Genomic DNA, 25,161 nt, shown 5'->3' with positions numbered 1-25,161 from the left:
AAGTAACATTGCTCTTTCATCAACATATTTCAAGCTTGAATAGAAATTGCAATGAAATACATTTGTAATACATTTAAAAAATGAAGTACAAAGTTGAAGTTATTAGCATTTTGACGATTTTTACTCTGTAGTGGGTCAAGATAAAGATTTAATTTTGTGTTTCATCTTATTTTAAGTTGTGCATTGTTGAAATGTCAGTACCACATAAATTCATCCATCTTCACCGCTTATTTTCTTGAGTGTTGTGGGTGGGCTGGAGCTTATCCCAGTTAACTACGGGCAGAAGGCAGGGTACACACTAAACTGGTTGCCAGTCAATCACAAATATTATCAAATAATATTTTTTGTAATTATAAAAAATATTTTTTCAACAAAGTGGTTTTCTTTATACAAATGTTATAAATATTTTTTTTAAATTGGTTTTGGCCAACAATTTTCAGTTTGTTGCATCCCTACTATTAATATATGATGATTGTCATATTGACTCTGATACGAACCAACCTCAATAATTTCCATTGTGATACCTGAGAGAAGACACATTTAAGGTAGGGTGAGAAAAAGGAGCAGAAGGCTAGCTTACTAGCTATACTTAAAAAAAGGAGGTCTTGACGTCGTCTTTCTGCTGGCGGATCATGTCCAGTGTACACGCGCACACAAGCACGCATCCCCATACGCACACACCCACACACACTCACACAAGCGCATATACAGCCAGATGGAGAGCAGCGCTAAAGCTTAGTTTAATGACAAAAGGACCCTCAATCTGGACACGGATTTATCACTCACTTTAAAGTCCATCTGCGACAAGTTTGGACTGTAAACACAACTGCTCAGTCTGCGCAGGCTTCTTGGGCTTTCGTGTTGGAGGAACTTAGCAACTCCCTGGTGTGTGCGCACACACATTCCTGCGCAGGCCCCTCATTTAAAGGTTTGAGGCGTGTTACAAAAATGAGCGAAAGCAGTGATGTTAGGAGGGCGTTTGATTAGGAAGGAGAGCCCATGGGCTTGGCATCACGAGGCTAGATGTGTCAGATTTTTTTTTTGGGGTGTGGTTGAAAAAAAGAGTGACAGCACTGAGATAGACTAGCTACCTATTTATAGCCTGGGCCATCTGCAGAGCTCTCTCTTGTCTTTGGTCATCCTGCTCACAAAGGCTTGGAGGCAGATTCCAGCAGCCCAGCCGCTCCACCATCCATTCACTATTCATTCCCGAGCCGGCAGCACCATATGGATCCGGCCCCACTGCTGGGCCCTGGCTGGCCCGCTTCTCCCACTCCAGCTCTCTTTCTGCAGATTGACATGGTAATGAAGCTTGGGTGGCTGGCCTTTCTTCTCCTGCCCTCTTTCTTCCGACGTCTTTCCCTCTTCTCCACTCAAAGAAGCCGCCATTGAACATGGCCGGACCCCCTCCTCGCCATTGCCAAACTCTTGTCTCCTTCTTCCTCTTCCTCCTCCTTCTGAGCGCTGCAGGCCAGGTCCGCTCACATACCCTCACAACGACAAAGGCCCTCAGTGGAGTGCAGAACTCTACTAAACCTATCCTATTGTAAATGTGTCAAATTAATCGACAGAGGAATATACATTCATCTCAATGTCCATTTTCCACACTGCGTTTCCTCATTGTTGTGAGCCGGGGCTTGCACCTTGGAATGGTCGCCAGTTTATCACAATGCAGAATGCCAAATTACGAGTCCGAAATTATCACTTATTTGGGTCTTTTGCCGGGAATATGCACCTTATGGAGAATCACTACCAATTTCGTCATACGCAGTTTCTGGGTATGATGACAATTAGGCTTTTTGTTGAGTCAATGATGACAAAGCCTATGTCCGATTATTATTACAAGAAATACAAAGTGTGTCAGAAAGGTTTCAAGGCTTGGTTCCACAAAATACATATTTTGGATGGAAATCAACAACTATGCAGTTTTGCATTAAATAGTCAAATTTTGTGTCATTACTGCATTATTAATTTGCCTAATTCTGCTATCTTGAGAAAAATCCTCAATTCCTTGATTTGAACTTTAGTCCACATCTGCGCCAAAAGAATCATCCATTTTTATCGGGGTCCTACATGTACCACCTTCAGGGCTCCAAAGGTTTATCTTTGGATCAGCCTCAAACTTCAAAAGATGCCAACCACTGTGGTCATGCAAACAGATGCATCATCCCTTAAAAGTTCTTTGTTTTTAGCAAACGAATAGGAATTGCACACAGCGAAATTGTGGGGCATTACAATCGCACCCCAAGGCCCAAAAATCACTTTTCCTTAATGAGTTTCCCTGCTTATCTATCTGCATACAGAATTTAGGCGGTTTAGCATCATTGTCTGTCAAATTATATAGATAGAAATGATTAAACAATAGGATTGCACTGATCAAGAGTCTTAATATGCATTAATTAAGTTGAACAGTATTAGAAATTGGAATAGAATTGAATAGAAAAGTAATTCCCATGGGAGAAATTCACTTGCCAGGGTAGGATAGACAAAATCTAAAAGACATATCGCAACATAAATAACCCTATACAGCACGCAAAACTATTACATAATAAATAGTATTAAAAGTAAACAGAATAATGAAGTGCAGGAACGATAGTTCAACCCTGCTGTCAGACAGACAGGCAAAAAGCAAGAAAAGAAAAAAACCTGTTTGGGCTATAAATCTCAAACAATCCATTGAAAAACACAGAAAGTTGACCCTTGAATTTAGATACTTTACAGCAACAACGTGACGCTTCTAGAATAGATTGTGCATGCATTCATTCACGAGTCCAAGTGTCATGTTGTGTTAGTCAACACAGACTCAGATGCACCACATCCTCTTTTTCCCGCTCATATCCTCTTTCTTGCTTGACCATCGCTTCTGAATGAAGGCCAACTGGCAATAAAGCGGAAATGGAATCAGAGGGGGTGGCTTGGTAGTTGTTGGGGGTGTTAAATGGGGATTCCACACAAGGATGCTGTTTATGATGCCACAAAGCGCAGCCCCGTGGGGAAGGAAGCCAAGTGTGAAACAGATCTCAAACAAGAACTTCTGTCGGCCTCCCACTGTCACACTTTGTCTCATCACTTAAGATGACAAAAGGCGTAACTTCTAAGTAAAATACTCAGTTCAAAAATGATTACTTTCCAAAAGTCACCATTCTACATCCATACATATATGGTGGAAGACTTTTGGAATTCTTTGCCTTTAGTCAAAGTCAATTTGTTATTGCTTTTTTCCCACTATTTTTGGTTTACTCTCCCCATATTTCTGTAATGTGTTTGCTTTTGTCTTAATTAAAATCTTGTTTTCCTTGGCAAAGCAGAGTCAGGTTATCATTAAAGTCAAATAAAACCTCATATCTTAGTGTTTCCAAAGCTTTTTAAGGTGAGGGACTAGGTTTGCTTAAAAAATAAAAATCAAGGCACACCACTGACTGAAAAAAAATGTAGAACTCTCATTTATACGTTTATTTATAATAATTATTTATAATAACACAATGTATAATAACTATAATTTAAAAAATCAATTACCGTAATAGTGCAACATTAATCTCGTAATATTAATATGACTTTTATCCCAAAATATTACAATGTATGACTCTTGCCATGTATGTATATATTGCCATCCATGTATATATGGTATTTTTGTTTTACAAAAAAAACAATTAATTTACTGTGAGAACAAAATTGTTGGGGTCATGGTCATTTTGCAATAGGAGAGAACCCTTGAGGATCATAGAGTATCACTGGTGGGCTGCAGCGACGCAGTCACCTTGGGATCATTGCAGCAGCCTGAGGCGGAGACCAGCCTGGTTAAGCATGCATGCTGTGCTAGGCCTAAACATAATTAGATGCCATCCCAATGTCAACACTGCTGATAGAAGGCAAGCCTTCGCTTCCTCCAGCCACGCTGTGCAAGGCCTCCAAAGAGCCTCTGAGCACAGCCCCGGCCATCTGCAAGTGTTCTCTATACCAAAACAAAATGCGTGTGTGTATTCATGTGGGTGGGTGTTAAGAAAATTTTGCTTCTGGGTAAAATTTTAGAAGGAAACATTACAACCTGTTCTAGAGAAAGTTCAGCTCTCTCAACTTGCTGTTCTCTAAAATGACTGACAAAATACATTCATATTTTAACATCATGAGACCAAGATGATCGGCAAGGCTACCACAAAATAACAACCCTTTTTTGTCAATAGACAAATTTAAGTCAATATAACATGTCATTTTATTTTTCTCGATTCAATGCCTGCTCGATTCAGATGGATTTAAATTGTTACCCCTCTTTCTACCCTAGAAAGAACAATGGCATTATCTATTTATCTTTCTCCGAGAAACACATGTAAATTGCTCGTGACCGGTCGCCCGGACGTAATTGCGCCGGATGTTTGGTCGCCTATGTGAATATAATTTTGAGAGCTGGTTTCAACAGAAAACTCTCTGTCATGTTGTCAAACGTCCAGCGACCAAACGTCCGGGCGACCAAACGTCCGGGCGACCAAACGTCCGGGTGACCAAACGTCTGGGCGACCAAACGTCCGGCGACCAAACGTCCGAGTACCAAATTGCTAATATCACAAATGCAACATTTCTGAATTCATTTTTTTCTTATCATACATTGTAACTCCTTGCACCAGTAATTCATTTGAATTCTCTCATCAATTTAGTCCCCATTTCATTCAAACTGATCCCATTTTCTGTCAACCTCTAAAAACCAGGAAGTGGTCTATGAATGGGTCAACAAACAAAGGCATTCACTTCTTCTCACCTCTATTCAACCTTGGCAGAAGTTTGCACTCTACTAATTGACATTCTTGTGTAGTTTCAGATGGGTTTCTTCTAATACTTCCTCTTCCCGCTCACGGCGCAAAAAAATGCCATAGAATTCCCAATCCAGGTCAACCAAATATGGAATCCTGGTGCTCGGAGGTAAACACGTCGGCGCTCACTGTTGCCTTTTTAATGTGTCATCAAACCATCATCTAATTCCATTTATACGGCTAAAAAGCCTCTCACAAACAGATTACCTGCTGCATAGGAGGGAGGCCCCTCTTTCACTGTGTAATTGTGGCATGGCGCCATGTCCTCCCACTGCTTCTTAGTCCATTAAAATACAGATGAGAGCCTTTTACAGCACGCGCCAACAGCAACGCCTCCCAGCTAATCCAGCGAGCAACACAAACATCATGTGAATTATGTGTAATGGAGACGACTCGCTTCTGGCACGGCTGACGGAGGACGCAAACAAAACGCCGGTTTATTTTTGGTTAATGTTTGGATTTTGTTTTTCTGATTGGGCTTTTCATGTAAGTAATTAGCTGGCAGATATAGAAATCCACGCGCTCCATGGAGAGGCTGTCGTTAGGTGCGCTTCCAGCACTACTACTTCTCTCGCTCACACGGGGAAAACTTCCTCTGCGCTTCAGCATTTTAACTTGTTTGTCTGCTAATTCCATTCCAAGTCTGCTTTTGCGAGCTCCCGGGCAGAGTAAACAACGCACCGTTGCCTCTGTGTCGCCATTTCATCTACTTAGTGAGTGCTATTTATTCATCCTTTTAATGCCCAATCTTGGCACGGGCGAGTGAAACCCACCACCTTAATTCCATTAGCTTGTTACTCCAATAAGTCCCAATAAAAAAGCCACACGTTCATAGGGTGTGAAAACACACCAGCCATAAATATGTACCCACTAGGGCATTTTTTTTAATAACGCTAATAGAAGCAAAAGGTTGATTCCGTTTTGCTGATATTAGAATAAATGGTCGTTAACCTGTGCACACTTTAGTGAAGGGAACCCTAACCCTAATTGGCCCTCTCTAACGAGTGCACTTTACATACACCAAGGGGTACGACACTGTATTTTCTCTTATTTTGTGGGTATCCATTGTCATTTATTTGAGCCTACGGAACAATTATACCTACGATATAACATGGTTAGTGTCTGTAAATTGAAACAATAACAATGCTGGATTCCCAAAACTCTATTTGTGTACATATTTTGAAATCTTTGTACTTGTGTACCCCACAGGCTGCTTACCTTGCTCACACTAAAGCTTTGTCATTCTGCCCACGTACTCCAGAGTGGGCTAAACAACGGTTACCATTCTCAAAAGGCCTGTGCTGATCCAAAATGAACACTACTACTAGACTCTATGGAGGAACAATGGGCAAAGTCGACAGATTCTATTCACGTCGAATCTAATTGCATGGCACTGCTCAGTTTCCCACCCTCCTCCCTATCTTTATGAACTCCTTAAAGACTCTTCTTTCCAAAAGTGACTGCTTTTGTTAGCGAAACAGCTGAAGGGAGTCCATGTAAGGGGAAAAGAGCAGATTAGGTGTCAAAAGCAAGCGGAGAGAGAGTGAAAGAGAGAGAATGATGACGCGCAGGAAAGATAAGCTGAAAGACAAGACAAAGGGAAAGTAATGGGGATATTAAGTGAGGAGTGCAGAGCTATGTTGCTGCAGCTCGGTTTGATCCTGAGCTGTGGGGCGATGGGATGGGTGAGGTGGAGGAGGAGGGGATGAGCGATAAGAAGGCAAGAAGATTATGGCCGTGAGAACCTTTGTTGTTGTGATGCGCTCAATGATCCGCCCGGCCACTTCAACGTGCTCGCTGCTACAAATCTGCATGTGAGGCCACTGCGAGACATGTCAAACATAGACTCTGCGGCTGTTCCCTTTGTCGCAAAAGGACAAGTCTGCTGACACAAATTCAATCGGTTTGTTTGCTGGTTCTTAGAATTTCTGCTGACGTAAATAGGAGGGCGAAGCGAAGTGTTAATGAATTGAATCACTCAATTGAAACGTGGATGAAATGTAAACTCGCCAAAAACAACACTAGGTACGCTTGCACAGTATTGGGTGATGTTTAAAAACAGTCCTTCAAACTTGACAGGGCTGTTAAGAAGACTTTTCTCTGTTATATCCAATTCTGAAGATGCATTTGTTTAGAACTTCACACATTTAGGACTTCAAACATCACATTGTTTCTGGATATTTTAAAAGCTTGGAGATTGGATTTTTTAAAGTCTCACCTATCACAGATTTTTCAAAACCAATTAAATGATACAATCTTGCCACTGAGTATTCAAAAAATAAACGATTAAGACTCAGAGATCCAGAAGTATTGAAATTGTACGAAAAACAACATTTATGTACAGTTGGTCATAAATCCAGAATAATACAAGATTCTGGCATACAAATTCAAACAGGAGGCAGAAGCAACATAACATGGCCCCTTGACTGGGAAGAGGGCCGACAGACCTGCATCGTGGGCTGTGTTTACGTAGGATTTACTGAATGGTCAATGTCTTACATTTACGACTCTCCAATCTTCCTGCAAACCTGGCAAATGAAAACCAATAATTTATCATTTGAAACTAAAACTAGAATTTCAAATCAATATTGTTTTTAGTTCGGCTAAAATGCCTACGATGTGATATCTCTGTTCCCTCTATGCTATGGAAATAGACCCTGATTGAGCAAGAATGAGGCGCAGTGTGGTAGGTCGGTCACAGCGTCATAAAAACAATGCAGGGTACTGTATGACTCAGGTAGTATGTGAACAAACTGCTACTTCTGCTTCTACAGAGGACTGCAGACACTCAGTTTTCAGTGCAACTCTATCCACTTTAGTGAGGCAACTGCATTTGATCAGACCATAACACTATGACAAATCTCCACTTCTGGATTATTTTACTTCACCTAACTCTAAAAGTAGCATTGGCACAAACGTTTGCACTAGCACGACTTGACAGATGTTCATGCTGGTAAGCCAGGTATGTTTAAGACTCACGTTTAGAGCATTTCTTTGTTCTGCCTGTCAAAATTTGTCATAAAACAAATTAAGACGTGCTTTAAAAAAAGAAATCAAAATAATTCACACGAATTAGTACCACACCAATACAGTGCCCTCATGATACACTAACATGCCAAGCATACTGATTGGGAATCATGGTTTTAACCCACCACATGGTCAGAAACTAAAAAAAATACAAAATCAACTTCTAGTCTTTTGCCCTGTATTGTCTTATTGATTTTATCTTCAACCAGCACAAGGAACTAAAGATGGAAATTAGCCTAGGCTATAATTTTACATATTTACATGTATATGTTCATTAATATGTATTGTCCCTTTATTAAATAAATCAAACTCAAATTCCAAGAGATGTCTTGAAACTTTGTCAGCACAGTCCATATCACAAAGCAGTAAAGCTAGCACGCATACAAAGGCGTCCAAGCTAGCCCATCAATATTTAAGTAGACTGAAGCAGGTGATGCTAAGACCAAAGACAATAAGCAAGATGCTATTCTTCTCATGACCATGAGCTGTAGAGTAAAGATGATGTTGAAGCTCATGGGGACAAATACACACTCACAAAAGCCGCCCAAAGCCGTTAGACTTTTGACCGTAGAGCAGTTCTCATAACCTCATTTCAGGTCTCAATTCCCCTCGGAATAGAGGAAGCTGACCAACAGCATTGGGGGATTGAAACAAGAGGAAGGGCATAAATTAACACCAGAAGAAGCAAGTTACTGTTTATGTCAATCAATCAAGGGAAAGCAGCGCCAATGCAAATGCATAAATAATGTACTGAACTAACGTGATGGTTATCATTGAGTTGTAAATCAAAGTGAAATGTTTGGTTGTGAAACATACTCGAGTTGCTACGACTAGCCTCGCACTTGTCAACTACGGTGATGCCTGTGGAGTATGAAATGTATTCTTATGCTTTTTACTAGTCAATAGGTTTATTTAGTGTAGTCACTAGAATAGAATTTTGCATGGGCTAGCGGAAATTTCCGTCCGTGACACCTATGAGTTGGGGGCGCATCATCTGCATGTGATAGTATAGAACATGATTAGATCACTGTCCCGCCTTCTGTTTGTACCTATGTCACATGACCTTTGTCAATAAAACTAGTCGACCTGCTGGGGGGATTCAGGGAGTTCAAACTAGTCAGGCTGGAGGATAGACGCGCTCCTGCCGCTGGCTGCTCTGACCCCCTCCTTCAGCTGAAGCTAGATAAAACTCATCATGGCCGACTCTGTGTGCTTCCTCTAATTCGAAGTTATTGAATGTTTATCGATTAGATCCAACATTTTCTGGTGCCTTAGAAACCCGGGAGATTCATTTCTGAATTTTCGGACCACGGTGGACTGAAAGCCGAGAATACTGACGTCAGCTACTCTTACTTTAAAAGAGAGGGCATTTCGGTTGATCGTGGCCCGCTTGAAGAAGGAACCCCCATCGAAAAGGAGGAGGCACAAGGGACGGTAAGGGGCTGTTTAAAATTAATATTTAGGACAAGTCTGGTGGGAATCCCGTTTTTCCAATCGTGAGAAAGTCGAAGAAAAACGCCTCATAAATCGGGGATAAATGCATATCGTTGGGGAGTATGTATGTCAAAAAAGAAGGTAATACACAAGGTATGCGGCGGATGTACACTTCGGCCATAAGTGACGTTCGTAAGGCAAGCTGGTGACGCGGCTTTAACCTAGGGGGTGAAATAGTCCCTCGGTAAAGGATTTCTGGAGATTGTCAAAAATAAAGCTTCCAAAAATACTGCACCCGATGAGTAAGAAAGCGCTAGATTAAAAAGTATAGTACTACTATTATATAAACCAGAAGCGTTTGTTAAGAACCGGAAGTAGGCCGTGACGCGCTTTATGTCGCGCTTGGTACGCGCTTGGTATGCGCTCATGAATCGAGAGGATTGAAGAGAATAACGGTTAAAAAGACGGCGTAGACGGATAAATAGGATAATAAAAGATAAGTATTAAAGAGATAATAAATTAGATGGGACGTCCCTAAAGAATCGCCATAAAATATCGCCTTAAATGTATTAATAGCGTAACATGTGACCATTGTTTAAAAAAAAAAAAACGTTCAAACAAAGGGACGTGAAGTAAGAAGATGTGAAATTCATGCTGAGAGATTTTCCTGATCATTGAAGAATGAAACAAAACCATGGTTAACATGCTTGTGAAGATTTTGGACAGAAAGGATGAGGAGCTGCTTTAGGTGGTTGTCTTTCCTCAAGAAACTTTCTATCTTCATGGAGAACAAGAATGATATGTTTTTCACAAGTTCAGGTACTAGTCACACATTTCAAAATTGGGGCCCTCCCTATGAAGATCATTGAACATGAGCTCAAGAGGTACGGCCTTTGGCAAGATGAGCTACAAAGGGAGAGAGAAGGGGGAATGAGCACATGTAAGACAGAACAAAGGACGAAAATGGCCGAATAATGTGGAGCCAGGCAAGAAGCCCACTTTACGGCCAGGCCCCCTTCACAGAAGCGGACACCCCTCACCCGACAAGCCAAGCACACCCGGTGCAAACAAAAAGAGGGGGGGGGGGGCTCGCCCATAGCTCTTACTGCCCATTTCACACCTGGACCCAGGAGAGAGCCCACACCAGCCCAGCCCAAGGCCCCCTCCCCCTGCACAAAGAGAGAGAGGAACCACAGCATGCAAATGCCACTGCAGGTTTGAACCTAAATCACTTGAGTCCGATTGTCTCCCCACGGAGGGGGGGGGAAGGAGAGAGAGACAGAGAGATGACAGTGTTGTAATATATTAGTGACAAATTATGGGTCCTTTATTAAACACTGATATTTATTTATATTAGGAAATGCCTAGTGAAAGGTTATTTTCCCTAAATTTTAATTGAGGTAACAGTGAGCACAGAAAATGGCTCTTATTTTAAATAAAACCGCCTTCTTAGAGCGGATAGGAATTCAGCCAGAGCTTTAACTATTGGTTTTAGAAATATGAGAATGATTAGGCTGATAAGACAGCAAAATGGAGGTAAGCTGCCAAAAAGCCCAGACGTGGGATGGCGCTCTTCACCAGTAATGAAAAATTGCAGACCACTGATTTCTGAAAATGAGTAAGCGTGAATGATTGTTTGTTTGTCTTTTTGTGTTTCTAATTGGCCGACCATCAAGATATAATCAATTAGGTATCAAGGTGGAAAATGATTTAGCAAATTGGAATCGATTTCGGAATTTGCCAATAAGCCGTTTCACGGATGGCAACGCCAAATTATGGAAAAATATTTCGTCCAAGGAAATTTTTTAATGGAAAAAGCAGCAGTACTCCAAATGTGAAAATTGAAGTGGAGAAACAAATCTGCTATGCAAAATTTAGGAGCACTGAAAAGACAGTGCTTGATACCAAATTCCAAAGTACTATTGATTTATTGTGATAATGGCATCCAAATTGTGTTAACAGAATAATTGACTGAATTGACAAAAGTTTCCATATTTCGTTCCGGAAAAATATGGAAATCCAATTTAGTGGAATGTACCAAACGCCATTATTAACTACACGATTGGAATTGGAGGATGAGGTTAATCATATGTCTGCATAAAAGAAAAAACTTTAAAGAAACGCATTAATTTTGGGGTTGGCAGAGGGAGATTGCATTTCTCAACAGGAAACATGATGAGCAACCCAGGATGAGAGTGCAAATGTTCCTGACCAAACCAGCAGACATGAAAATAGCGGATCCATTTTGTGCTCTGTAAGAAGGTTCTCTCAGTTGAAACGAATTAGAGGAGACAGGTAAGATAAACTTTTTGACGTAATCAGACGAAATGGCAAGCACTCAAATATTGATTGGAAAGATTATTGCTCGGGGAGCAATGCTGTAAGCCATGAGGAACTTTTTATATTGGTTTTATTGTCTCCATAAAAAAAGTGAAAGCGTTTCAATTGAGACCAAACCTTCTTACAGATAGTTAAAGTAAACAATTGAGACTAGATCTTCTTACAGATTTTTAAAGTAAACAATTAGAGAGAAAAGAGAAACTACAATGGATAGAAATGTAACTAGATTTTAATTTTATGCCTGACTATTGAGAAATATTGATTAAGAAAGTTTTATAGGAGCTGATTGACAAACTCCAATGGAATGTTACATTTGATAAAAAGACTACTAGTTTGGGATATTTTGAATTTCAAAAAACTGAGTTCATATGCAACGCGATACACATTGTTAATTGAATTGGGACTTGATTGGTATGCATTTTAAAAGTAATGGGCTTTAATTGCTCTAAAAGACACAGTTATGCTAAAAATGTTGACCCTGACAAACAAGGGGTGGTTACATTTTAGTGGGTTCAATTCTATTCAGAATTATAAATGTGTGCATTTTGTTTTTGGATATTAATTGATGTGAATCTAAACTATTACAGAGAACGGGAAAGCTGTTTTCCTGAGGAGAAAGCAGCCTGGTTTGCTTTTTGTATTTTTCCTATTCTTAGTATGATTAGTTAATTTGTGTAATTGTAGGAAAGAGGAAAAAACAAATATGGGTTTTGATCTTAACAAGGAAGCAGTGTTCAAAATAGAATATCAGCTAGCATGTTTAATTTTGACTGATAAGGTATTTAAATTTTCACAAACATAATGATGAATGTTAAGCACGTGTTAAAGACAACGACAGAACACAGCAGCATACACAACAACAAAACTGAGCCGATCTCAAGAACAGTCAGCAGACGAACTGTACAAAGCTAAAGGCCTACCGTGCCTACCAAAAATGTATTCCAAAATTGAGCCATATAAATGTCTCAACAGGGGGGAGATATGGTGAACAGGTATAAATACCTATTTTAAAATTTTTGTAGGAACTGTTTAATTTGTTATTTTATTGATCTGTAAAGCAAAACATGGCAAAACAACTGGTAGAACTAGCTTGAGATTAACACTTTTTGAGATAGTTATTGGAAGACCATTCCAACTTCCTTTATGGGAAGATGAAGGAGAGAAACTTATCCAAAGAACATATAAGCTGCCGTGATATTTGTCTATCTTGCAGGAGGTGGTGTAGCCAGGTGACTGGATCCTGATCCGAGTCATAAAAGTGAAGTCCTGGTTCTCTCCACGATGGGAAGACCCATTCGTGGCCCAACTCACCAACCTCCACAGCAGCAAAGATCACTGAAAAGTCAAAGTCGATTCATCAGGTCAAGGTCGTTCGAGACAGGTGACTCTGAGTGGACTAAGTCGGACGGTGTCAAAACCCTTGTCCGTGAAGAAACTCATCTGACGTCTACTCACCTGCCACGAGCACCCCTCACTTAACCCTGACCTCCCATAGACTTTGCACCTCTATACAGAAGCCACAGTGAAAGCTGTTGCCACCCACATCACAGTGACTGGACTGTCAGTGACTGCACTGTCAGTGACAACCTGGGCGTATCTGAACGCCCCGCCCACAGAGACTCGAGTTGGAAAACAAGTGCAGGAAACGTCCTGCCTCATCACTGGAAAGGCAGAGCCAAGCGGTCCGCTCTTGGATGGGGACCCAACCTACATCAACATCGGGGTTCCCCGCAGCATACCAGATGAGTATAAGCTCGCTGACCAAATTGCACGTTCATCCCGAACAACACAGCAGCTGACGGGAGTTTAACCAAGGCCCTGGAGGGTCTTCGATCCCTCAACAGCAAGATGAAAGAACAATCTGGAGAAATACTATGGAGAAGATGTGTGGTATAATTTCATGGTGTTCCAGAAGAAACTGATTGTTGCAAATGAAAGTTGTGTGTAGCCGTATACCCATTTCCACAGGTATCCTGACAACCTGAATTCACTGGGTCTAGACGCCACACTTAAATCTGCAGTGGTGCAGATGAGATGCATTCCTTTTAAGGGGAGTGAACATAATAGTAAGAGATCAAAATCAGTGCAAAATCAGTGCAATTCAAACCACATGATGCAATCTGGGGTAGTGATGTTCCTGGTGACCATAAGTTGTGGTCCGCCCCCCCAGAAAATCATACAGTTGCTATTTTCCCAACTTGGGGTGGATAAAGTTATGCTTCGTGTAAAGACATTGAACTGTTACATGAGTGCTCATTAACCAAACTGTCAAAGCCCTTAGGGATGTTGCGGGACGGAGGATGGAGGTGTGTGTGCCATGATGGGAGAACACTGCTGCACCTTCATCCCAGACGAAACCAGTCAATGCTGTTTAAATTTGCAACTCCCTCATTTGCGATTTTGTTTCTGTTCTGTATTTTTTCTATGTGTGTAATCCCCTGTATCAAAGTTATGATTTGAAACACTATCCAGCACACGCTGGTAGCTTACAGTGACATACAGTATCACCGCATGGCAAACCATACTGGAGATTATTGCGCTTTCAAAGTGTGACGAGCCTCAGTTTGTCGAGTCGTCCGGGTAATTGTACTTGTCTTGACTTAAAAAATTGTGTTCGCTCATTAAGAGGGACGCAGAGGAATTTTTCTCGAATGACGCTAAATACCTCGAGTTTTTCGCCTCTGCCTTGACAAGTGATTTTATTATTTTCCATACCCTGTTGAAAGTAACTGTTGATGATATTTGTATTCTAGAACCTGGATGGGAGGGATATAAATTGATGTCTAATGAAAATTCTTTCATAGTAACTACAGGGGGGAAATGTGGAGTATGAAATGTATTCTTATGCTTTTTACTAGTCAATAGGTTTATTTAGTGTAGTCACTAGAATAGAATTTTGCATGGGCTAGCGGAAATTTCCGTCCGTGACACCTATGAGTTGGGGGCGCATCATCTGCATGTGATAGTATAGAACATGATTAGATCACTGTCCCGCCTTCTGTTTGTACCTATGTCACATGACCTTTGTCAATAAAACTAGTCGACCTGCTGGGGGGATTCAGGGAGTTCAAACTAGTCAGGCTGGAGGATAGACGCGCTCCTGCCGCTGGCTGCTCTGACCCCCTCCTTCAGCTGAAGCTAGATAAAACTCATCATGGCCGACTCTGTGTGCTTCCTCTAATTCGAAGTTATTGAATGTTTATCGATTAGATCCAACAATGCCTTTCTCAGCAAGTCCAATCTGGCCACCTCATCTCTCTCAGTGCTACTCATTTTACGAGAGTGAAAGGAGTCCTATCTGGACCACTGCAGAGGCTGAAGTTAGGTGCACAAGGAGAACAACATGCTTTGGGTCAGGGCTAGAAAGTCCATGTTTTAACATTAAACAGGAACCTGAAGATTACATAATGTTTTGACCAAAAGCATACATTGACAGTCATTTTCCAGCAAGGACAGCCCACATTTCTGCCTTTATCTGTATCACATCCATTTAAAAAGAATGTCTAATTTATACACATTAGAACTTACCTTTCGCCATATGCCGGTGCACATTTTAAGGTAAACCACAGGGTTTTCCCAATAACTCATGACATTCCAGAATCACATTTCCACTTTAAAAACAATGGCATTAAACACAAAAATACTCATGATTTAATGGCCAACAGCTAATTGTTCCATTTATGTTTTGCAACATTTTGCCTCATTTTAATGTCACCTTCTTTACACATTGTTTGAATTTCCTTGCCAAAATGTTAAATCGTTTCATGTAGATTTTGGGCAATTTAACATCAAACGAGTATAATCATCCCACTTTTTGTGGCTTATTTTAATGTCAAGTAGCAAATATTGACAATAGTAAAAACAGAACTGACGGGTCTGTCAAAAAAGCTCAGCTTCTACCAAAGCATTTTCTGATAGACACATCTATCCATTTTTGCTACTTTGTCAAATGTTGTTACCCCTGTTTTCCCATCTGTAGTTGTGACCATCTAATTGCGGTAACTCTACTATTTTAAGTCTTCTTGCCTCTCTTTGCTGAGATGCATATTTATGCTCCCAGTATGCAATACATTAATAGATCAATGATATTCACCTGAATACCCCTGTTACAGTAAACAAAGCTAGATGACCAGAGCAGACTGGGCAACACTGAATGTCATATTTTATTTTTTTATCCATCTACTCCAATATTATTATATATTATATTCTTTGCATACGTATTGGCAGCAGCCTCGGTGGTTCTTGCTTTTGTTCAAGTTATTCCCTAACTGCAATACACATCCCTTATTTCCATGTCAAATAAATCTTGTGCTGAATGCAAATGAAATATTTTAAAAAAGCGAGGATGTCGAATGAATGAACTTTTACCAATAAAACACTGAATTGCCACTATATCAGGCCCAAGACAATGTAGCAATATATCCAAAACACATCTTGAGTCATAATTTTCCTATTAATTAACAGTCAACACCGACAAACTGAACTAGTATGATTAATTAAATAAACATGCGACCTAAGAACTCAAGAAAAAAACACTACTACCTACATATCAAACATATTGAAGTAAACACGAACAATCACACAAACTCATGAAACATTAAAACGTATGGCATAATCGCAGTGTATGACATTTGATAAAAGACTATAAATTAACTCACCCGTTTCTCCCGGACTGATGACTTCCATTTCAGATGCGTTTCTCGGTCCAAACTAAACAAATGCGAAAATAAAATAAACATGCGACCTAAGAACTCAAGAAAAAAACACTACTACCTACACATCAAACATATTGAAATAAACACGAACAATCACACAAACTCATGAAACATTAAAACGTATGGCATAATCGCAGTGTATGACATTTGATAAAAGACTATAAATTAACTCACCCGTTTCTCCCGGACTGATGACTTCCATTTCAGATGCGTTTCTCGGTCCAAACTAAACAAATGACCGATGTGTCGATCCGTGACCAAAACGTCCATCATTCTTAGGATTTATTTTTTCACATTCTGCACGGCGATCGGGAACTTTTGGGAACATAAAAAAACTAACAGCACGCCATTATTTAGTGCTGGGACAAACGCGTGTTTGCCACGACGCCAAAAAAAACGGAAATATAGATAAAACACATGCAGCGACGTCGATCGCGTTCAATTCATTTTCTATGGAAAGAGCGCAAAAGGGGGAACATCGCCTACCGTCTCGCGGCTAAGCGCGACGCGACAAACGTGATATATTATTAAGATAAAATAACAAAACGGTTCGATCCCTCTCTAGCCTCTGAATAACACTAATCAGTGATTGATTGACAATTCACCTGCGACTACACTGGTCAACCCGGATATCGCGTCCACGCTACACACTTTACTAACATAGAGGAGCGCTTCATTTTTTTTTGCAATTTGGGATCAGCGCATACTTTAAAATACTTCTCGGCATGTTTAAGAGGGATAGAAAAAATAAATAAAAATAAAAAATAAAATAAAAATAAATTAAATGAATTAACATGAAAGCATGCTTGCATTAAAATTTGCTGGTTTCATACATTGACCATCCTAGTCTTCAAGATGAAGGTCTTTTTATGATTATATTGCAAGTTGAAAAGCATTCATTCATTTTCTGTACTGCTTATCCTCACAAGCATCATGGGGCCAATCGCAGGGCACAAGGAGACGGACGACCATTAATGCTCACTCATACCTATGAGCAATTTAAGGTGTTCAACCAACATACATGCATGCTTTTTGGGATGTGGGAGGAAACAGTAGTACCCAGAGAAAACCCAAACAAGCCCAGGGAGAACATGCAGGCAACCATTCACACTCACCCTCATACAATTTAGAGTGTTCATCCAGCCTATTATGTATGTTTTTGGAATGTGGGAGGAAACCGGAGTGCCCAACGAAAACCCACCCAACAGGGTGAACATAACCCCTAACCCTTGACCCCAGATCTGTGAGGTCGCTAATCACTTGCCCAACACGCCGCCAAGTTAAAAACAGTATGTATAGGTAATATCCCACAAAGCTTTCTGCCTCTGCATATAGTTTTGATCAGTTCCCTTCACATTCAAAGCCAATTAGAGAGAAAAGTGATGAGGCAAGGGAGAGCGCGTTCATTTGTGTCGCGCTCCGTGTGTTGGGTTTTAGCTAAATGGCGATGACTTTCGCATTTCGCCACGGCACATCACCTCCCGGGTGTCTCGCCTATATTCAATAATGAAAGAAATCAATCATTTGCAGAGTGTGTGATTTAAAAAAAATGAAGAAACATTGATAGCAGCCCAACAAAGCCAGGCCTACTTTTATTCTGTAAAATAAAATTGTGTAATCTGTCATCTAATTTGAAGTAAACAATGTTTGTAATATGTCATGTAATTTGAAATAAACCATGTTTGGTATCATATACACTTGAAATTCTCATTTTCAAGCAACACAATTGCCTACTGTTCAATGACATGTTAATATACACACACAATTTGGCTACTATTTCGAAACAGTTCAACGTTAAACTGCACATTTCCCAGAGCTACACTGTTAAAATTCTGTATTTGTACATGAGCTGACACGCTAATGTGTGTGTGTAGAGGCCAGACACACCTCTTTCAAGTGGTCTTCTATAACAACAGTGGTCAAGAGCAATGTGGACTTTAACACGCATGACGTAAAGAATTAGGGAGGACACTTGTTTTTACGAGATAGAGTGGGGAAATAGCATTTCAAACTGTTAGTGTAGAGTGCAGTGACTTTTAAAGTCAAGGTTACATTTTCCTTTATAAATCTACAAAGATATATTAAATTGAATTTGGTTAGTAAACCTTGGAAGGTTTTATGTTTTATAAAATACAAAGCAAAGCATACAATGTTGCTTACACAAATAGTTAAAATGATCAGAAAAAAAATCAATTAACCTATTATAAAGTGACACATCAAAATAGTTTTAAAGCAAGATACTGCAATATGTTTACCTAATGGATATTATTAGTACAGTTGATGCTATGACCATCACATAGGTGCTATAAAATAATAAGGCAGTTTACTTATTGACCATGGCATTAGGTACATATTTACAGTTGTGTGAAATGTCTTAATAATTGTACAATAATAATAACAATAATGTGGCTTATTGTTGCATGGCACGGACCAATTAATTTAATTATTCTTTTCATTCTTATAGTGTGGCTTGATATCTTAAACTATCCAACACCATAAAATATGCAACAAAAATAATATCGATATATTGTTAAAATAACAACACTGAAAAATTATCTAAAATCCTGGTAAAGTCAGACTACTCTTGCATGCAGGTGCATTGTGCAAGTGTACCTACCATTGTGATCCCTATGTTCGTGTACTTTATTGTCAACTGAGTTATACTGGTAAACTTTGCATTTTTCACTATTGTACTATTAACACGCTGCATCGTTTTGTTCCTTGAAAAGAGAGTGAGCGAAGAAACTAGAGAAGCAAACATAACATTCCATCACATCACTGGTCCACGAGATGAATGTGTCTAGTATGTGTGTGTTGGGGGTGGAGGGGGTGTTAGGGCATTAGGGGGTTCTGTAGTGCGTGCGTGTGTGTGCTCGGGTGCTCGGACCTCGGGTCGATCAGCTGAGAAGGACACCCGTGGTTGCCATGGAAACCGCCTGAGCGGCGCCTCGATGGGCTCGCAAGGGGTCTTGTTGTGAATTCAGTGACGTCACATCGGCGGCGCCAGAGAGTCTGCGAGAAAGAGAGAGCGAGAGAGAGAGAGGGGGGAGAGAGAGAAAAGCTCCTGATGATGATGAAGATGAGGATGATGCTCTTGCGCCAGTCTCACCTTCTCAGCCTCAGGCAAACACTGGTTGTCTCGTATATAAACACAAGTGGTCCACGCTTTACGGCCACATATGACGTTTAGGGGTTATGAACAATTCATTTCAATTGTAACTTTGCTACTATTTCTATGGGTACCCGAGAACGCCCTTAAATGGGCAAAATTGCCGTGCGGATGCGCAACATTATGAAGATTACTTGCAGCAGATTAGTTTGACAGTCTGACATTTTTTCTGCTTCTTTCTGTGAAATGTTTTGCTTGGTTTATGTCACAAGGCAAAGTAAAATATGAAGAAAATGCTCTCTTTGGATTGATGTTATCGAAGAAGCATTCATTTAAGTTTTTATCCATTTGTTTTGCTGTACATCTGCAAGTCAGTTCGTTGATAAAGTAATAATAATTATTGTGCATTTAGCAAGGTAAAAATTGATAAAAAGAAATATAGTAGGAATTCAACGCATTTAAATGCTGACTGGATTGTGCAGGTGTACCTAATAAAGTGGTCGTCGATTGCTTACGCTCCATCAATGTCATTCTTTCTGTGAAAAACATTGGAAATTATTTTGGGATAACACAATAATTCAAACAAACAAAAAATAATCATTTATGATGATTATCATTATAACAGTCCACGTTTTTTCTATCTTGTTAGAGAAAATCAAGTGCGCACGTTTGAATAACGAATACTAGTTGTACACATTGTATTCTGCAAGAAAAGGTCCGTTAGTAAGAATATAAACGCACAGTAACTTTCAAATAAAATTGCAAATACAGCGTTTTGACATAAACGAGTTGTTTCCCTATTAAAAAAAGGTTGTCAGAGTGAATAAAACGCACTTTGTCTTGGTATGGTTATTGGCCACACCTTGTCAAAGTCAATTGCGATCCTTATGCAGCATTAATTCTCTTGATCACAAACAGGTAAGAGCTTAATTTTCCAAATTGCCCACCAGAGCTGCCGAGGCTGCCCTCTGGGGCCCCGCCTCCCCGCTCGCGTTGCTACCGGTAACGAGGCGGAAGCGAGAAGGGAGTGTTGCGCAGATAGCCAATCAGACTACGAGCGTCCGCGAAACGGCAAATCGCCTCTGACCAATCGGCGTCTTGGTCCCGCCTCCCGCTCGCGGTTGACCTGCCGCCTATATAAACCACACTGCTGCTGTCTTAATCCAGTCTGAACGTCCATCGCCTGACCACATTGGACTTTAAAAGAAGAAATATTCAAGAAATAATAAAAGAAAACAACCTCGCGTGATAGTTATATTTAACTTTAAAAAAACAACAACAACAATGAAAGCAATAAGCCCCGTTCGGTCCTTCCGGAAAAACAGCACCGTTTTGTCGGAACACTCGCTGGGTCTATCGCGGAGCAAGACCCCAGTGGACGACCCACTGAGCCTGCTCTACAACATGAACGACTGCTACTCCAAGCTGAAGGAGCTAGTGCCCAGCATCCCGCAGAACAAGAACGTCAGCAAGATGGAAATCTTGCAGCACGTCATCGATTACATCCTGGACCTGCAAATCGCGCTGGACTCCAACGTCGCGCTCGGGACGAACCTGCATCACCCCGCGCGGCCGGGCCAGGGGGCTCCTCCCCCGGCCGCATCCAGGACCCCGCTGACCACCCTCAACACGGACATCAGCATCCTTTCGCTACAGGTACGAAGCGATCGAAACGCGGGATTGTTGTGTATGACGCACGACGCGGCGTGGAAAAAATAAATAACATTTGGTGCGCTCGCTCGTGTTTGTTTGTTTGCAGTCTCCCGAGTTGCCATCCGAGCTGACGACAGATGACAGCCGGACTCTGCATCGCTAAAGGCGGTGAGTAGTCTGGACCCCTGTCTGCTCACGCACGCCGGCCAAGTAGCAGGCATTTTCCTTTTTTTTCCCTCCCTCTTCCTCTCCCTGCAACCCAATCGACCAGCAACATTTGTTCCGATCGCTTCTTCAATATGCTTGCGCATCCTGTCAGCGATGATCCCCAAGCGTCCCATATGTTTACTTTTAATGCATGTAAAAAAAGAAAAAAGAAAAAGAAAAAAAACGCTGCAGCATTCTATTGATGCAATATTTCTGCACCTTGTCAGGCTGCTGATGGGTTAATAAAGTAGCGGTTGCCAAGGGCTGTAATATAGCCACTCGTATCTATAATGAAGGGCATCTGTAAAGAGAGGAAAATAATGGCTGTTTTGGATTGCTCGCTACTACCATGTCTGCACATAATTGGTACAAGAAGTGGGTAGGCGCCAGCTGAGCGGCAATTACGATGATTCTTCCCCAGATTGGAGGCTAAACTTGTGGGAGTGTGTATGTGTGTGTGTACATCTGGAGTGCAGGGTTTGCTTAGTATTGGGAGTGTTTGGTTAAATGTTAAAAAAGTGTGCGGCTTCCTCCCTGGCGCCAGTCTGTCCGGATTTCTCTCTCTCCCTCTCTCTCTTCTCTCTCTGCCCTGTTTGCCTTTTTCTAAACATGTCTTTTCTCTCAATCTTTTACAGGTGTTTGGGCAAGACCAGTAAAAAAATATCTGACAGGACCTGGGGAGCATGGAGGGGGTCTCCCCTTCCTTTAAAATACAAAAAAAAATCCATCCAACAATCTCTGTCCTCTTCCAGGCCTACAGGATTATTTTTTTCCTCCCTCCATCATGAGAGACTTTGTACTTATTATGGGACAATCTTGATGATGTGATGTGCTTTTTTTGCATTATTATTTAACTTAAGATTTTTTTTTAATTATTTGTAAGTCCTTTCTGGAAATGGAAGGCGTGTTATATTCCCAGTTATGGGAGGAAACATAAGATATTGTCATGAGGATGATTATTATTATTATGCCCCCTCTCCTATTCTCCCTTACTTTGTTGAAGTCTTTGCTTTTTTTGCGGAGGCGCGAACTTGGTTCTTTACTGTTAAAAGAAAAAAAATGACAAAAAAAAGTTTAGTCTTGTCTTGTCAGGATTGTTGGCACATGAAGGACTGGACGTTGTTAAATGAAAAGCGAAAAATAATGACACCTTGTCAACTCTTCTCGGGAGTTTATCTTGTATAGTTGCAGGCCTTTCTGCAAAAAGTCTAATGTTGTACTTATGCTGAAACTTTTTATAAAAGTAATGTAAATTGTACCTTTTTTTATACAAAAATAAATTACAAAAGCAACTTAAGCATACTTTTATTTTGTGGGCTGTGAAAAGATGTCATGTGTGGGGAAACTGCTCTTGATCTACCATTAAAATTTCAATTGTATGGCTTGAAAACTGTTTCCCACCATTTTCTGTATGACCTTTGGAAACGGGACAATGTAAAAAAACAAGATTCCTGAGCCAATGCCGCTGACCCAGAATGGTGTGAAGACGGTGCGTCACTCTCAAAGAGGCAGGCAGCACCTCAGGGCTCACGGTCGCATAAAACGCTTATGTAGGGCGCACTGACTGCACTTTTACTTCCTTGGGTGCCTTGTAGCGTAAATGGGATTAGATGGTTTAGTGTGACAGGCCGAGACATTAAAACTAAAAGGGCTCTCAGTTTTGTTGGGAATATGTGTGTGTGTGTGTGCATGTGAGGGCGTGGGGGGTAAGTATGTACACAATTATGGAAATTGAGCTTTGAATAGCAAATGAGACCGTTGCAAACAAACTCACCATGTGAAGGCTGTGTTGCTGTCATTTTGATATACGAAGATGAAAAGGGTTCGCTTTTGCAGACTGGTCAGATGATTTTTTAGGATTGTCTGCAAAATCAGCAATCCAATACATGAGATGATCATAAATCTGAAAATAAGAATATGCAGTATGAGTAACACTGAATGTTTAAGATGTTACTGCAGGTTTCATTCGTAGAAATGAAGCTTTTATAGAGCACAAACATAACCCACTTGATTTTGCGTCCCGTAGACTGGTCAGCAGTCAATTGCAGGTCAAACATTGAATACTAGTAAAATCCACACTTGTGGAGAATTTACAGCTTTCAATTAACCTAAAGTGCACGTTTGGGAAATTGGGGGGTCTGCAATGTCCCCACAAGACTGAACATGCAAATACTAGAATTAAAATACCCAGAATCTAAGTCCTACAAGGAAAGTGTAGAAACTTGAACATTATCTGATGAAAAAGTATTTAAAGTACCTTAATAGTGTCCTGAAAAGACCCCTGTAGGCACCCCACTCAAAAGGGGGAGAGGGGGTCACCGAGAAGCTTGACAGCCTGAATCTGTGCAACTGGCGCTGTATCGTTTGTAGTGAAAGTGCGCCATCTATCGGGAGTTTATACCGCGTGTAGTCACTGAGCGCTAATGCATTCTGAATAAAGTAAATTTGAAAGCTCAGACTCTCCTGAAATAAGAAGAAAAAGTCATTCCAAGTGTGAACATTGAGGAAAAAAGTGTATTGATTTAAATAATGAAACAATTTCACAAAGTTTGGGAGATGGAACTTCACATCAAGACTGCATGCAGATATCTAGCACAAAGGAATAACACCACGTGAGTAAAGGTTAGAGGGTCAGCAAAAAACAGGGTTTGGCATGTAATATTAAATCACCAGACACCATTTCTACGGAGACACGCACCACAACATTACACCTGCACGAAAGTATCAATTTTAAAATTCAACTTTTTTCTCAATTACTACACTTTAAAACCCAAATGTCAAACTGCACCTGATCCACCCACCATGGCATCACTTCATGTGGCCCACAAAAGCTGACTAGAATCTGTCAAAACTGGCTGTAAAAAGTGACCAATATCAGGGTAGTTAAAAAAATGATATGGTGATTAATATTAAATCAGGAAAGAGGCCTTAAGCATTGTAAAGCCACAAGCCAGTTTGAAGAATTTCGTGAAGATTTACTAACAGTGGTCTTTTTTAATGAATACCGTATTTTCTCGCAAATTGACCGTCTCCGCGTATAAGCCGTAGCCTTCAAATTGCATTAAAATCGTTGAATTTTATAATTTCTCTCGTATAAGACACCCCCTGATTCACAATTTTCATTTCCATATTCATGCTTTTAATAGGGGGTACAAATGTGTTACTTTGAAGGGAAAATGTTAAGTAAAATGGTATTTGTACATGGTATTTCTGAGATACTGTATGAATCGAAAAGATCGTCTGCTGGATTGCACATTCCGAAAGGGTGTTGCCTGGACGTGGGCGAATCCAAAAAGGAAATCACGTGAGCAGTACGACCAGGAAGTGTGTCTTGGGATGCAATAACTGCATGAGATACACATTATGCAGGTATCAAGGCTGATATTTTAATGATCAACCGCAAGATAATAATAGTAATACCTTGACATACGAGTGCCCTAACATACGAGCAATTTGAGATACGAGTAAAATTCGGAGCAAATACTTGCCTTGAGATACGAGACAATTTTGAGATACGAGCATACGAGAGAGCCAGGTGGCCGAGACGCGAGAGGCTCCTTATGATTTCAGCGCCTTTCTTGCCGCATCTCCCTCGTAGAGCGATCTCTACGAGCACTGGGCGGAGAAAGGGTTTTTTTTGCGTTAGTCAGTGCAGAATTAAGGGAAACACAATGGGTCCAAAGCAAGCCGGTGCAATGAAGGGTAGTGCGAAGAAAAGCCGTATGATGACAATCGATATTAAACACGAAATAATCGAAAAACATTAGTGTACACATGACTGAGCTGGCTTGCCAATACGTATGGAGAAACAGGAAGTTTGCCTCGAAAGCCACGGTGGCCACGGTGGCCACGGTGGAATACATTAACCTCTCTG

General features: G+C 40.7%; 1 protein-coding gene and 3 long non-coding RNA genes across 4 annotated transcripts in view; 2 read left to right on the top strand and 2 right to left on the bottom strand.

The window, feature by feature from the left end:
- LOC144089790 (uncharacterized) overlaps positions 1-16,932 on the bottom strand; it is a 189,487-nt gene extending 172,555 nt beyond the window's left edge. The window contains exons 1-2 of the long non-coding RNA XR_013305182.1: positions 16,493-16,932; positions 16,262-16,313 (exon numbers count right to left, since the gene is read on the bottom strand). This is a non-coding gene — a long non-coding RNA (uncharacterized LOC144089790). The remainder of the gene's footprint in view (positions 1-16,261; positions 16,314-16,492) is intronic.
- On the top strand, positions 10,779-14,755 carry LOC144090078 (uncharacterized). Its single transcript, XR_013305275.1, has 2 exons — positions 10,779-13,488; positions 13,572-14,755. It is a non-coding gene; the product is annotated as an uncharacterized LOC144090078 (long non-coding RNA).
- Positions 16,933-18,856: 1,924 nt separating the features above from the next.
- On the bottom strand, positions 18,857-25,129 carry LOC144090357 (uncharacterized). Its single transcript, XR_013305345.1, has 3 exons — positions 23,545-25,129; positions 23,062-23,190; positions 18,857-19,330 (listed from the first exon to the last, which is right to left on the bottom strand). It is a non-coding gene; the product is annotated as an uncharacterized LOC144090357 (long non-coding RNA).
- On the top strand, positions 20,581-22,579 carry id2a (inhibitor of DNA binding 2a). Its single transcript, XM_077621533.1, has 3 exons — positions 20,581-21,083; positions 21,187-21,248; positions 21,923-22,579. The coding sequence occupies exons 1-2, from the start codon at positions 20,712-20,714 to the stop codon at positions 21,241-21,243; spliced, it is 429 nt and encodes a 142-aa protein (XP_077477659.1). The 5' UTR covers positions 20,581-20,711; the 3' UTR covers positions 21,244-21,248; positions 21,923-22,579.
- Positions 25,130-25,161: the final 32 nt, after the last annotated feature.

This window comes from Stigmatopora argus, chromosome 15, assembly GCF_051989625.1.
Source record: "Stigmatopora argus isolate UIUO_Sarg chromosome 15, RoL_Sarg_1.0, whole genome shotgun sequence".
Classification (NCBI taxonomy): domain Eukaryota; kingdom Metazoa; phylum Chordata; class Actinopteri; order Syngnathiformes; family Syngnathidae; genus Stigmatopora; species Stigmatopora argus.
This window is presented reverse-complemented; position numbering and strand designations above follow the sequence as displayed.